We start from the raw sequence: 13,374 nt of genomic DNA, 5'->3' as shown, positions 1-13,374 counted from the left end.
TTATTCTACCATTAGATGCCTTTTAACGGCTTCAACAGCGGAGCGGACATCATATATATCGCCATGTGCGAGGACGAGGTGCGCGCGCAGCTCTGTAGCGGTGTCGGCGCCGAAGGTGCAGTCGGCGGCGGCGCACATGTATAATGGAAGGCCGCGGTGTGCGCGCCGGAGGGCGTGTTTTCGGAGGTTCTCCTATAACAAAAATATTTCTTTCGCATTCGCGGCAGGCTTCAGTTTCGTAATTTAGCAAATATTATACTGCTAGGTATATACTTTCAACGGAATATTACTTACTAAGCTAGCGCAGTAGAACTCGCAGTGCGGACATTTGTATGGCTTGCGGGCTTCGTGGCAGACAAGGTGTCTCTTCAGATGACTGTTCTGGTTTGTTCTGAAAGAGCATTTGGTGCAGCTCAGGTGTTTTAGTCGTACGCCGTGGGTGCCGTAATGTCTGGAAAAGGTTTGATATAAAAGTTATTTTGCTGGAAGACCTACAGGATTATTTACTTCGAAATATATTTATAGGTACTCTAAAGAAACCATGCGAGATATTCAGTAGTTTGCCCATTTTTATATAATACTTAAAATGGCTTAAAACTAGTTTTGCATTTCCTCAGAAAGGCGCCATCTAACGACAACAGTAAACACGATTGCTGACAGCGTCCTCTCTGCGTGAGCTGTTGCAAGAAAATGAAACGAATGTAAAAAGTTCTAACATTATGTTAAGCTTCGTCAAAAATACGCAAGGTGGCGTTATAATCAATATTACTTGTTTTGTTACAATATTTTGTAATAAAATCTGAATATTTTGGTAATTAACATGGTCACAGATCATATAATACATGGTTAAAGGATAATTATGTTTCCAATCATACTTGGTATATTGTTTAGGTGTTGAAGCGACGTAGCCACATTGCTCGTAGGGGCACAGAAGTTCAGTAGGCGCCTGACAGGAATGTGAAGAAAGTTCGTGTCTGAAATAACACAACAAACACATTGGTTCTGTAAACATTTTACCAAAGATTTTTAATTATAAATTGATTAGGTATGCGAATATGCGAATTGCTGTCGTACATGTGACCTTCAAACAAAAGGGTACCACATTGTCGCTTACCATAAGGACGAAATTTGCTTGTATCTTTACGAATAACCTGTCAGAGCGTTTTTTTTTATACGACGACAGTGGCAAACAAGCATACGGCCCGCCTGATGGTAAGCAGTCACCGTAGCCTATGGACGCCTGCAACACCAGAGATATTACATGCGCGTTGCCGACCCTTTAAAAAAGCGTGCTTATGGCAAGCGACAATGTGGTACCTTTTGCTTGAAAACAACACACATTATACTTTATACTATACGCATTTTCGTGATTTTCGAGGCACGTTTTTTCCTTAGACTGTATCCATCTATTACGGAGTTATATCTATCTTTGCTATACGTTTACGTTTAGTTAGGTCTCTGCTAGTGTGACCTTTGCTAGTCTGCTAGTGTGACCTTGGACCCGGCAAGGCTCAGACGGGTTTTAGGTTTGTTAAGATTTATAGTTAAGTAGTCGAATTACTATGTATTTATAAAATAAATTGTTTACAGTTTAAAACGTCCTGCGCCATTTTTGTAGCCGTTTAAAAAATAAAGAGGAAGACAACATTAGATAGTTGGTTACACTTGCATAAAAAGCGGAAACAAAGCAGCCAATAAACATGGCCGGCAATAACATCAGTTAGAGCTGTGGACGGCGGCCAAGAAATGCAGCTGGATTCCGTACCATCCTGTATATAGCAAACGCCTGCCGAGGTGTAGACTCAGACTAACGAATTAGAATTACTATTGTAGTGTGACTAGAGCTTCACAACCGGACAAGCGGTACTCGGACTTGCCCACCGAAGGTTCCGTACTTTAACGGACGGACGGACAACAAAGTGATCCTATAAGGGTTGCGGTAACAGGTGTCACAGACAGTCCCAGACACATGGAGACAGAAGAAACAGCCTCTCACGTGGTGCTGGAATGCAGTGGAGTGGCCCCATATAGGGCAAAACATCTCGGATCCCGGAGAGACCTCCCCGAGTTGAGTAGGAACTCAACATCAAAGGTTTGATAGGATTGCTCGAGGAGCTGGGCTGGCAGGACTAGCCCACCCCCCATGTCACGCAAAATAGGCGCCAGTCGTCGAGTTGCGGAAAATCGCTCGAGCTACAATACAATACAAGGGTTCCGTTTTTTTACGTCCCGTGAAAACTTAAAAAATGCTTCGTTGCATGATAAATAACTGCAACAGCCCAAAAATTGCGAGCACCCAAAGGCAAGAACATATTTCCTATCACAGATAAGTAATTTTAAAATTATATTATGCGTAAATTTTCTATGAAAAAGTCTGCACGCTTGGTTTCAATACAAATCGTGGTATTTGCGTCATCTAGCGTATATATTAAATTTGTGGTTTTCACTGTAGGCTAATCCCAGGTAGTAAAATGACGTCAGAGACGTCATAATTACGGCATTATTACGTCATAATGACGTCGCTGACGTCTTAATGACGTATAAATGCTACTGGGGATGTTAGTAAAGCGACGACAATACCACGGCAGGCACGCAGTTGTCCCAGGGCGAGACGGATAACACGTTAACACTACCACCCTGTATGCCTCGACACTATCGCAGATATAAAGTCTGTCAAGCCATTTCCGTCAGTTGAAAAAAGCGGATCATTAATTTCGAACGTGGAAAAGGTTGGAGGAGTACATAGCGAAGGTCAACATTTAGAAAATGTGATTTTCAAAAAAATGAAATGCGCGTTCATCTATTCTTTTCATAAAAATAAGTAGTTTTATAATCTGCCGATAAGCTTCTTTATTTCGCAATCCGCCAGACTCATCTGCCAGACAGGTCTGATGGACACATCTGTCAGTAGGTACTTATATATCCCTAGTTAAAGCCTAAAGCCAGGAAATTAGAAGGAAACAACTTTCCAATATGAAAATAAAGATATTAATCGAAAAATAAACATATTAAGATATTAATCTTTATACATATTAAGATATTAAACATATTAAACATATAACGATATTAAACATATTAAGATATTAATCTTTTTATATCGGAAAAACGCGTTCTGTTTTCCAGCCAAAACAAACACACAGAAACAATCATTATGACAATTACCTAACTCAATCACACTTGCACCCCCAATGCACCATTCAAGCTGCATCCAAGTGCATTAAGACAAAAGTGGACGACCGCGCGAAATCGCCTTTTCACACAAACGTGGTCCTCATTTTCCTTTCCGGATATTAACATTATTGAAAATATATTGACGCAATTTGTTGTATATTAACCACAGCTATGCCCCTATATGTATGAAATCTGTTTTTCGCTCAAATTTTTTACAATAATCAAAAAATCTAAAAAAATCTGACCGCATCCCGGGCGATAACTCGTATAGTGGTTAATGGCTATGTATGTTGACCTCGTGGACGTCAGCTACCGCTCCGTTGGTGGGTTGAGGAATGGCAGTCACCGAAACACGTAAAAAAATTGTCATCATTTACATGTTCATGTCGTCAACTGGCGGTCTTTCCACTATTTTTTTAATTCATGATAGCATCTAAACTATCATCTGACAAAGTATCAGCCGGGAGGCGATGACTGACGATATATGCTCCTGGCCTGCGGTCTATAGGGGCACACCAAATTATGTAAAAATATTTTCCATAATGTCAATATCCAGGGAGGAAAATGGGGACTACGTTTGTATGGAGAAACGGCAGTCCAGTTTCCTCTTAATGCCCTATAATGCTAAGATATAGCCCAAGTTCGGCCATCGGCGGCCGAGACGGCCCTTTATGGTGATGATGGCCGAGTTAGTTGGAATAGTGTGGTAAACTGGCTTAGGAGTTCTAATCTAGCGTGTGGTGTACAAGCACTTTAATGGGTGCGCTTTTAAAAGGTTAAAGTTGACTCGATAGAAAAAAATCGGAAACATGTCTAAAGAGGCCCACTGACTATCAGTCCGCCGGACGATATCGGCCTGTCAGTTGTTCGGAACTGTCAAATTTTTCTTCTAACTGACAGGCCGATATCGTCCGGCGGACTGATGGTCAGTGGGCCCCTTTAATATCTTAAAACTCGCAGTGCCAGACGATCGGCAAATATTCCGGCGTCTTAAGTTTCACATGGCGCGCCATTTCTTTTGTTCCTTTCTAATAGGGAATATTATGCGAAACTGCGCAGGGGGTGCCACTACAACAATTTGAGAGTCTATCGCAAAACAAGAAAATCGGAATTTCGTTATCTAACATCTCTGTCACTTGTATATTTGAGCGATAAAGAGGCAGATAGCGAAATTTCGGATTCTCGTTTCCCGGTAGGTTCTCTGTAAACAAACCGCCTTGGTGCATCAATGTCATATTATCTCTGAAAACTTGTCAAAAAACTGTAAAAGGCACAGTATGTATGTATAAGTTACTCTATGGTTTACTAAACGGGCTAGTGGTGCACTCTGGTGGCAGAACATTGCAGTAATACACCCTATTTCCTGGCTTTACGCCACCTTTACGCCCCCTCTTAAGCGAAATGTCATTAAGTCCGTCATTTGAACATTGTTGGATCAGTCATACTCATAATTAATATAATTATCAAAGATTGTCAACTGCACAGGTCAACTGCTTGCAAAGTGTCAAAACATCAAACATCTAAACATCCGACACTTATTGCTAATAACTACCCAATAATTCAATCTAATCCATACTTAGCCAATCTCAATATAAACAAGATGGCGTCCACGTGTGGACAATAAAATATGCTCTCGAAATACTTGGACGGAGGAAGGTATTTATTTCCGTATTGTGTTAACACATCAGCGGATCATCTCAAAGAGAAAATTGTTGCGGAGAAAGAAACAGCAGGTCCTTATTAACTTTGGCTTACTATTGACTGTAAAATATTTAAAAATCGAATATTTTTCGTATACATTTTGTATATTACCCCTGCCGCTTCTTTCCGCCATCGCTCTAAGCAACAACTTTTCCATCTTTTCATTCTTCCATTTCATCTTTACCACTTAGATGGTTGGCAGTCCTCAACTGTGCGTTCCTCCAGAAACTTCCTGCACTGCTAACGCAGCGTACTACGTAGGCGATCAACACGCGAACGCGAAGCGATGCGGCGCGGGGTGAATCAATCCTTTGATACCTATAGAAGTGTCCTACTCGGGCTCGCCGCGCCGCGCCGCTTCGCTTCGTGTTCGCGAGTTGTTGTTAAGCGTAAACTGCGGAATGGCGGAATGACTGGTGTTGCAAGTGTCAATATGCGACGATAATTGCTTACCATCAGGCGATTCGTCTGTTAAATTGCCTCCTACATCGCAAATAAAAAGAACCTACATTATATACGTAAAACCTGTACGGTATCGACTATCAAAAACCCAAATCACTCTCAGATTATATCAGATTCATGTTCCATACCAAAGAGTACTGCACACAAGAATGGTCAATCATCAAATTATGAATGATTTCACATTAAATAGCTGTGTAGAAAAAGTCTAAAAAGAATCCCTCATAGTTTCCACAGTTACACTTGCAACAAACCGACCTACTGCACCCATCTCCCATACACACCAGAATGATAAACCATTGAATGTGTCCCGATATGTGTAAAGAAAAGTTGGGAAAACCCACAGTTTCATTTTCTATACAAACCGACCAACTGTAAGTATCCATCTCCCATACACACTAAATAACCAACGGTTGAATGTGTCCCGATATGTGTAAAGAACAATTGGGAAAACCCATAGTTTCATTTTCCATACAAACCGACCAACTGTAAGTATCCATCTCAGATACACACCAGAATCAAAATATGGTTTGGTGTAAAAAAAAATCGGAAAACCCACAGTTTCACTTCCCATACAAGCTGGCCTACTGCGCCTATCTCCCATACACACAAGAATGATCAACCATCAAATTATGAATGTTTCCCGATATGTGTGAAGGAGTTGTGTGACGTGTGACACGGTGCATCCTGCGCACACGCCGATTTTAAATAACCAACCGCCAAACGTTAATCAACCCATTTTCAACTTTATTCATTAGCAGTTATGATTGATTTTGGATTGGCAAATGTAGGGTATATCGGACCTTTTTTGTATATATGGCGGTATTGCAAATCGGTGGTGTGTATCATTTATTTCCTTTACTTTGTTCATGACAACGCGATTTGTGGATTCAACACGTGTAGTGACGAAAATATTAAGGATTCTAAACTGGGAGATGGAATTTGTCTGGGTAAATTATATTATGGAATTAATACAAAATAATTATGCATAGTTTTGCTCTTAATTATAAATATATAAGGCAGATCAGGGTATTTCTCGAGTATCATTATTATTTTTCTAGCGCTGTATTATCTCGTTATGGAATGCTATAAGGTTGTATATGACATATAAATATGAAATATCTTTTTCACCTCAGCAGCTCGAACAAACCTACTTTCGTCACTCCCTGGAGTGAGGAAAGTGCGACTTTCCTCACTCCAGGGAGTGAAACAATGTAGCTTTTTAATTTAGTGAAGGCCATGAACTTCATACTTTTACGGTCCGGTCCGGTCTCGTATCGTATCGTACATATTATAATACTTTTTTTTCTGTTTATTCTGTGTAATTCGAAATACATTTTAACCTTTAATATGTTCTCACTACTGAGGTGAAAAATTATGTGTGCAACACGAGAGCAAAGTTATTTTACATCTCGTGTTTTTGAGTCCCTCGCTACGCTCAAGATTCTACATTAGAATCACTCGCTTCGCTCGTGATTCAATTATAGAATCTTTCGCCTTCTCGGGACTCAAAATAAACACTCGCAAGAAAAACCAACTTTCCTCTCTTGTTGCACAAATAACTATTTCATTAAAAAAAATCATAGATCCTACGGCACCTAGATGCAGAATGCATGCGCCAATGATAACTAAAAAATTACATGATTTACATATCAAAATGTACTTTTCGAATTGGCTTCCTAGCGACAACCTGTATGTCTTGTCTTCCGACACCAAAGACCGCCATGCTTTTCTGTCCAAAGACATTTCTAGCGCTCAATTCGCTAAGGTCTTCAAAAAAGGTAGGATCTAATACTTACTCAAAGCTCACACCGGGCCACCTTTAAATCTGTGCGTGCAGAATGCAATAAATATAGAAACATGGCGGGAAACAACGGAAAAGGCCACACGACGACCTCAATGACCACGATTGCTCTGACAAGAGTATCCGACAGAGAAGAAGAAGAATACTTACGCGCTTGGTAACTTCTTCTTACATCTCCCACATTGCATCTCTTCTTTGACCACTTTCAGCGTCTCGTGTTCTTTCTGGACATGGTTGACAAGGCTGCTTTTTCTCGTGAAGTTGGCGCCGCAGTTTTTGCAAATGAAGGGACGTTCGCAAGTGTGCTGTCGGAGGTGGTGGCGGAGGGAGGATTTTCTGAAGTTCCTGGGGCATAATGGGCATCTGAAAATTAAGATCAATAGGTTTATATGTACGGTACGTTCATGAGTACGTAACTCGTGAAATACGCAACCTGTTTATCGGTAAATCATACTGTCACACCGCTAAAGTTGCAAGCTCGCTAGTTCCTTTCGTCCGTTTATAATAGTAACACAAGCGATAGCCCCTCCCTACACCCTACACTCGGCGACAGACAGAAAGAGGTGGCGGCAAATTGTCCAAGAGAAGCTGTTCCGTAGAAGTGACCGAGACCCTCAGTGATGAGGAAACCGATGCAAGGAGGAGGAGCCCCTCCCGAAGACCTTACGTAAATTAAACCTTTTGTTCAGTTAATCTTCTCTTGATCATCAATCCTCTGTATTACGTTAACTGGCACAATGCGTTAAACCTCAAAAGAAGCATTACTCCTGGCTTGGCATTGAAAAAGCAGTTAGTTCCACAACTAAGTAGTTTGCGAATAAAACAAACACACTTACCTGTATTTTAGGACAATTTTCTCCTGGTCATCGATTCTTCGAACTTCCTTGACCGGAACAGTATGTAAGACCTCATGGAAGAAGCATTCAGCCTGTGAGTCCGTTGTGAACAGACATTGGCTACAGTTCCAAAGCTGGTGGTTGGAAGTGGGGGGTAGCCAGTTACGGAACTGACACGAGTTAGAACGGATGTGGCGGGTCACTTCCTGGGGGAGTATGAAGGACATGCCGCATTTTGGACATCTGAAAAATAATGGTTACGTGAATGTACAGGAAAAAATACTTAAATCACTAGTTTCGTCGTATTAACGGCCTAAAGGAGGCCGAAACCGACTAAAATGGAAGCAGCTGGTTATGAATATTTGGTATAAAAAAACTTTCAAGGAAGCTATCCTTATTTCTATTTTCTTTCCTTTTACCTTTAGTAATGAAGAATATGATTAAAAAGAAGACTTGACAATGAAGTGAACATATTATGGTCTGACAATTCAATCCGGCAGTAGTAAGAATGAAAGCTTTTTCTCCGATTCCTTGTTTATTTTATTTATCCAACATTTCCATTTTATCAACATTTATTGACTGGCATAATTCAACTGGCTTGGTTGATTTTGTGTCTGGCAGGGCAGTGCTCTTTCCTATGAAAAAGTGTGAAAAAGAGGAGGGGGGGTCTAATAAAATCGAAACTTTGGCAGATTGCCAGTCTTAGGTCGTATGTATTAAAAAAGTAGAACCTTTAAAATTACTTACTTCTTTTTGTTATTAGGATGCATCCTCCTAATATGGTCTTTCAGCTCCAGAACATTAGCCAAAACAACTTTCCTCTCAATGCAATACGGGCATTTCTTACTCACTTCTTTCACAGGCAAGCCACGTGCTTTCATATTAGCCCTCCTTCTCAGTCTATGCTCTGAAGTGTTCCTGTGTTGCTTAGCTTCATCTGCTGAACAGAAGGTTCGAGAACATACCAAGCACATGTGTGTTTTCTGCTTGTGAACGGACTTCAAATGAGCAGCCAGAGTTAAGGAAGATTTAAACTTCACTGCACATTGCTGGCAATTGTGAAGCTCTTGATATTCATCTGTAGCTGTATACGCTAATTGATGGCCTGTCAATTGACAATGCCGTCTTATCTCAGCGTTGTAGCGAAACTCACTGTAACAGGTCTCGCATTTAATAATACTTTTCTTTCTAATAATTATCGGCATGGACCTGTTGATAACCGCTACAACTTCACCATGGTCAGCGCTCGATAGATGTAGCAGCATATCCATTGACGTTTCACATTCGAATTTACAAAAGGAGCACCAATGTCGACCATCCATGGATGATGTTATCTGGCTATGTTCTTCCGAAGACCAATGCCGCATGAAATTTGGCAACCAGTTCGTGTAGAACTTACAAGGGCTGCATTGAAAAGGAGATTGGTGGACTATGACGTCAATATTGCTTAGGATCAATTGGCGATAGACCTGGTTTTGTACTGTTGAAGCTTTTCGGAAATGGTAATGGGATATTAAATGCTTCCCCATCAAATGCTGCCGGACCCTCGATTTGCAGCCAGGACAGTTGACGAAGCGTAATTTACGTTTTCTCTTTTTCTTCTTTTCAAGTTCCGTTCTGAGAATACTTTTTTGCGATGGTTTAGGTTTGCTAACCGATCTCAATTTGCGACTGCTTTGTTCAACAGTACTCCTCAATGGTTGCAAATGTCCTGAGAACTCCAACTCATTCTCAGGCAGCACCTTCTTCATATGTAATTTAGACATTAAATGCTTCTCATAAATAGCTCTTGAACCTAATCGTCTATTACACGGACCACACCAATATTGAACTGATCCTTTCATCTGTATAGTCGTTTGCATGATCTGCGATTTCTCATGGGCTCCAGGTACCCATTTCCCTTTTGTATGTCCTGGAGGTGGAGCGTCATAATCTTCATCTCTATCATTAGCATCAGCCATAATCGGTCTCCATTTTCCTCCTGTATGTTCCTGCTCATCTCTGATCACCCATTCCTCATGCTCTGGAGACGCCGGTCTCCATTTACCCCCGGTATAATTCGGAGAAGGTTTCCACTTCCCACCTGACGGTTCCTCTTCGTCTTCATCTTCAGAATCGTCTGACTCATCAGATTCATCATCAGGTTTAAAATCGATAAAAGGCCCAATATTGTAAGAGGATGTAGGTATTTCCTTCTTTACAGCACCACTTATACTGGCAACGGCATTTATCAATTTAGTCTGGTTATCCTCATTGCTGCCTATTCTTAAACTATGTCCTCCAATCCAATCGCCACCTCTAAAATTACTTTCCACTGGACTCATGGTTCGTATGTCACTTGAAGTAGATGCGACTACCAGAACATTCTTTCTATCTAAGCTGGCTTTAGTCGGTATCGGCGGAGTCAGTCGTGATAAGGAAGTCTTCTTGACACTGCTTTGAAGCTCTAAAGACTGGAAGAATACGTCTGCTCCAAGGTTATAAGTGGGTTCTAAAGGATCGATAGTTATTTCGACTTTCGGTTGGGGCTTGGATTTACTGCATCGTTCTTTTCTGTGCTTGACGTAGTTGTCGAGCCCGATGATTGTAGTATGGCATCTAATGCAAAGGTGACTATCGTCATCGTCATCGTCTCGTGGTGACAGCATCTGAAAACAAAAGTCAAAACTAAATACCTATACCTAAACGTGATTTCATTCTACATGGACTTTAAAGGATGTTGCTAAAGCTGCCTCGCCGCTGTAGTGCGTCAGGCATGTTTGCCGAGGCGCACACGGATGGCTTCCATGCCATCAGACGCAAGAGGGTAGCCTCTTTGCTGAGACGAGTGAGAGGCAGCAGTAACAGCATCCTGAGGATGGTAGCTGGACGCCTCGACTGCCCTATATTAAGGCACTGGGCTAATATTGTAATAGGCAGTACAAATTAATAAAGTAAGTAAGTAAGTAGGTATTTGTTTTTGTTTTTATGGCTAGCTCTTAATTATGTAAATGTTGTAAATGTTATAATTAAACTAACACTTAGTTTATAGGTTTCCTAGTTTAAGTATCACTAACAAAATATGGATTTTTTGAAAGTGAATTAAATATTTATTTTTTTAAATCATAGCAACAAAAGAACTAATATCAAGATAGTAGCTGGATGCCATAGTTATGTTTGTTTCCGTACCGTCACCGTATTTTGAGCTGCGGTATGGCCGATCCTTAAAACTTTGTTGGCAATGTTTGGTCTTCGTTTGGTGGCCTAATAGAAGTAGGGTGTGAAAAGTCAACTTTTGACAACAAAAGTTACCGTATAATGTACGGAGTCGTACAGCGTCGTAGATCTGTCTGCTCAAGAAATGTCTTAAGATTTTATACATCTTATTTATAATCAATTAATTTTACAAACACTTTGATGTTATGACAAAAACTTTTCATCCAACGACAGCTATCGGGTCACCAGGTTAGGGTGACACAGCCGGGACGGCTCCGAGGTGACGTCATTAATAATCCGCCTGTCCGCGGCGCCTACCATAGTGACAACTCGATGGGATGGCGATTATTTCAGGTAGCATTCTATTTAGAATATTTAAACTGTAATATTGACATGAATAACTTTGCATAAGTTTAAATAGGTCATTGAAAGGAAAATAATTATTTTAATTGACAACAATTACTTTTAATTAATTTCCATATATTGTAATGTATTGTACATAATTTTTACATTATACCATTTAATGCACATATTATTTTATGGTGAATAAATGAAAAAAGAAATAGAAAACATTTTAACTCGTCTGTATTTTAAACTAAAACGGGGTTTAAAATAAAACTATGTAAACGGATTATATCGCGTATATTGAATTTATAATACATCCTGACGTATACGCGATATAATCCGTTTTCATCGTTTTATTTCATGAGTAACTATCGCGGTAACCGAAGACAATATTACGGGGTTTAACCTTTAATCATATGTAAAGGGCCTGACTATCAGCCCGCTGGACGATATCGGCCTGTCAGTTAGAACAAAAATTTGACAGTTCCGAACAACTAACAGGCCGATATCGTCTGGCGGACTGATAGTCAGTGGGCCCCTTAAGAAATAATACCTTGCATCGTAATGTTACACGATTTCAATGTCGCACTGGAAACGTCGAAAGTAGTTTTTAAATTTATTTAAACATGATTAAGTAGAGCACTATTCATAGAAACCCCCACAAAACTTAGTACGTTTCAGACAGTCTCGGTAGCTCAGTTGGTAGCGCGGCGGGCTAGTATCAAAGGAGTCGCGAGTTCGGATCTCGGCCGAGACATGGGATTTTTCACAGATATAAATATACCATAGATGACGCAAATGCATCTACTTCGCGTGTCCGAACCCCGAGAAATCCTCGGGGTTGACTGTCGCTCTTGACAGTCCACGCGCGTCAGTTGTTGCAGCCGGACGTCCGTGAAAACTTAAAAAATGCCTCGTTGCGTGATAAAAAATTGAGAGCACACAAAGGCAAAAACATATTTCCTATCACTTATATTACTTGTATTATTTGTATTACTTTTTGTATTGCTGTTGATGCCTCAAATAAATAAAATAAAATAAAATAAATAACAGGTAAGTAAATTTAAAATTATATTATGCGTAAATTTTGTTTGAAAAGTCGGCACGCTTGGTTTCAATACAAATCGTGATATTTGCGTCATGTATATATATATATATATTAAATCTGTGGGATTTTTCTGCTTTTCCTTTATTTCCATGCATTGTGATAAAGTAGCGTGTTAGTTTGAGAAAATCTCTTTCGAGTTTCTGTAGTAGGTACCTACCTAAGCTACCCAGCGTCACGCGTCAATCCCGGCGCCTGACACCATTGTCACCGACAAACGGTTGTCATTACCGTCATTATAGTCGTTTTAATTCGCTGTTTATTTTACCTCCACGTATCGACCGCGCCATTGTTGCGCTGACGGATCATTTGTCAATGTTTCTTTGGCAGATTCTTGATTTAGGTTATTGTGAGCAACTAGGGCAATTTGTTTTACATACTTATAGGTAGATGTTAGCATTGTTAGCCAATGACCTTTCATTAATAATAGACGCGTGACGTTTATAGTTTACAAAACTAAAATACAGGCAATATTTAGTAGAGGATTGTGACAATCTTGACACATTGGCGTCAGCCGGACGACTTACTCAATATAGGTTCCGGAACCTATATTTGATGGCTCACGATCCAGCGCCGGGTGCTATATCTACCTCCCTTTACTTGCATCCACACTGCAGTACTGCTAGTTGACAATAGATGTCGCGACGAATGAAAAGTCTAATGCTCAACAATTTTCAGCTAATATTATAACCGAGTTCACCGGAACTTTATTTTCAACTCCTTCTGCTTGTAATATTAGTTGTAAATGGTTTTAGCAA

At 40.3% G+C, this 13,374-nt stretch overlaps 1 protein-coding gene across 1 annotated transcript in view; it reads right to left on the bottom strand.

Moving 5' to 3' along the window:
* Nucleotides 1–13,374, bottom strand: part of LOC134742315 (zinc finger protein 420) — a 61,917-nt gene continuing 48,543 nt past the window's right edge. Inside the window, exons 2-7 of the mRNA XM_063675365.1 lie at nucleotides 8,719–10,619; nucleotides 7,972–8,214; nucleotides 7,286–7,498; nucleotides 876–974; nucleotides 295–451; nucleotides 1–192 (exon numbers count right to left, since the gene is read on the bottom strand). Of these exons, the coding sequence (XP_063531435.1) occupies nucleotides 1–192; nucleotides 295–451; nucleotides 876–974; nucleotides 7,286–7,498; nucleotides 7,972–8,214; nucleotides 8,719–10,619 (2,805 nt within the window). The remainder of the gene's footprint in view (nucleotides 193–294; nucleotides 452–875; nucleotides 975–7,285; nucleotides 7,499–7,971; nucleotides 8,215–8,718; nucleotides 10,620–13,374) is intronic.

The sequence above is a fragment of the Cydia strobilella genome, chromosome 6 (genome assembly GCF_947568885.1).
Source record: "Cydia strobilella chromosome 6, ilCydStro3.1, whole genome shotgun sequence".
Taxonomy (NCBI): domain Eukaryota; kingdom Metazoa; phylum Arthropoda; class Insecta; order Lepidoptera; family Tortricidae; genus Cydia; species Cydia strobilella.
The sequence above is the reverse complement of the archived record's forward strand: the minus strand, read 5'-3'. Positions and strand labels throughout refer to the sequence as shown.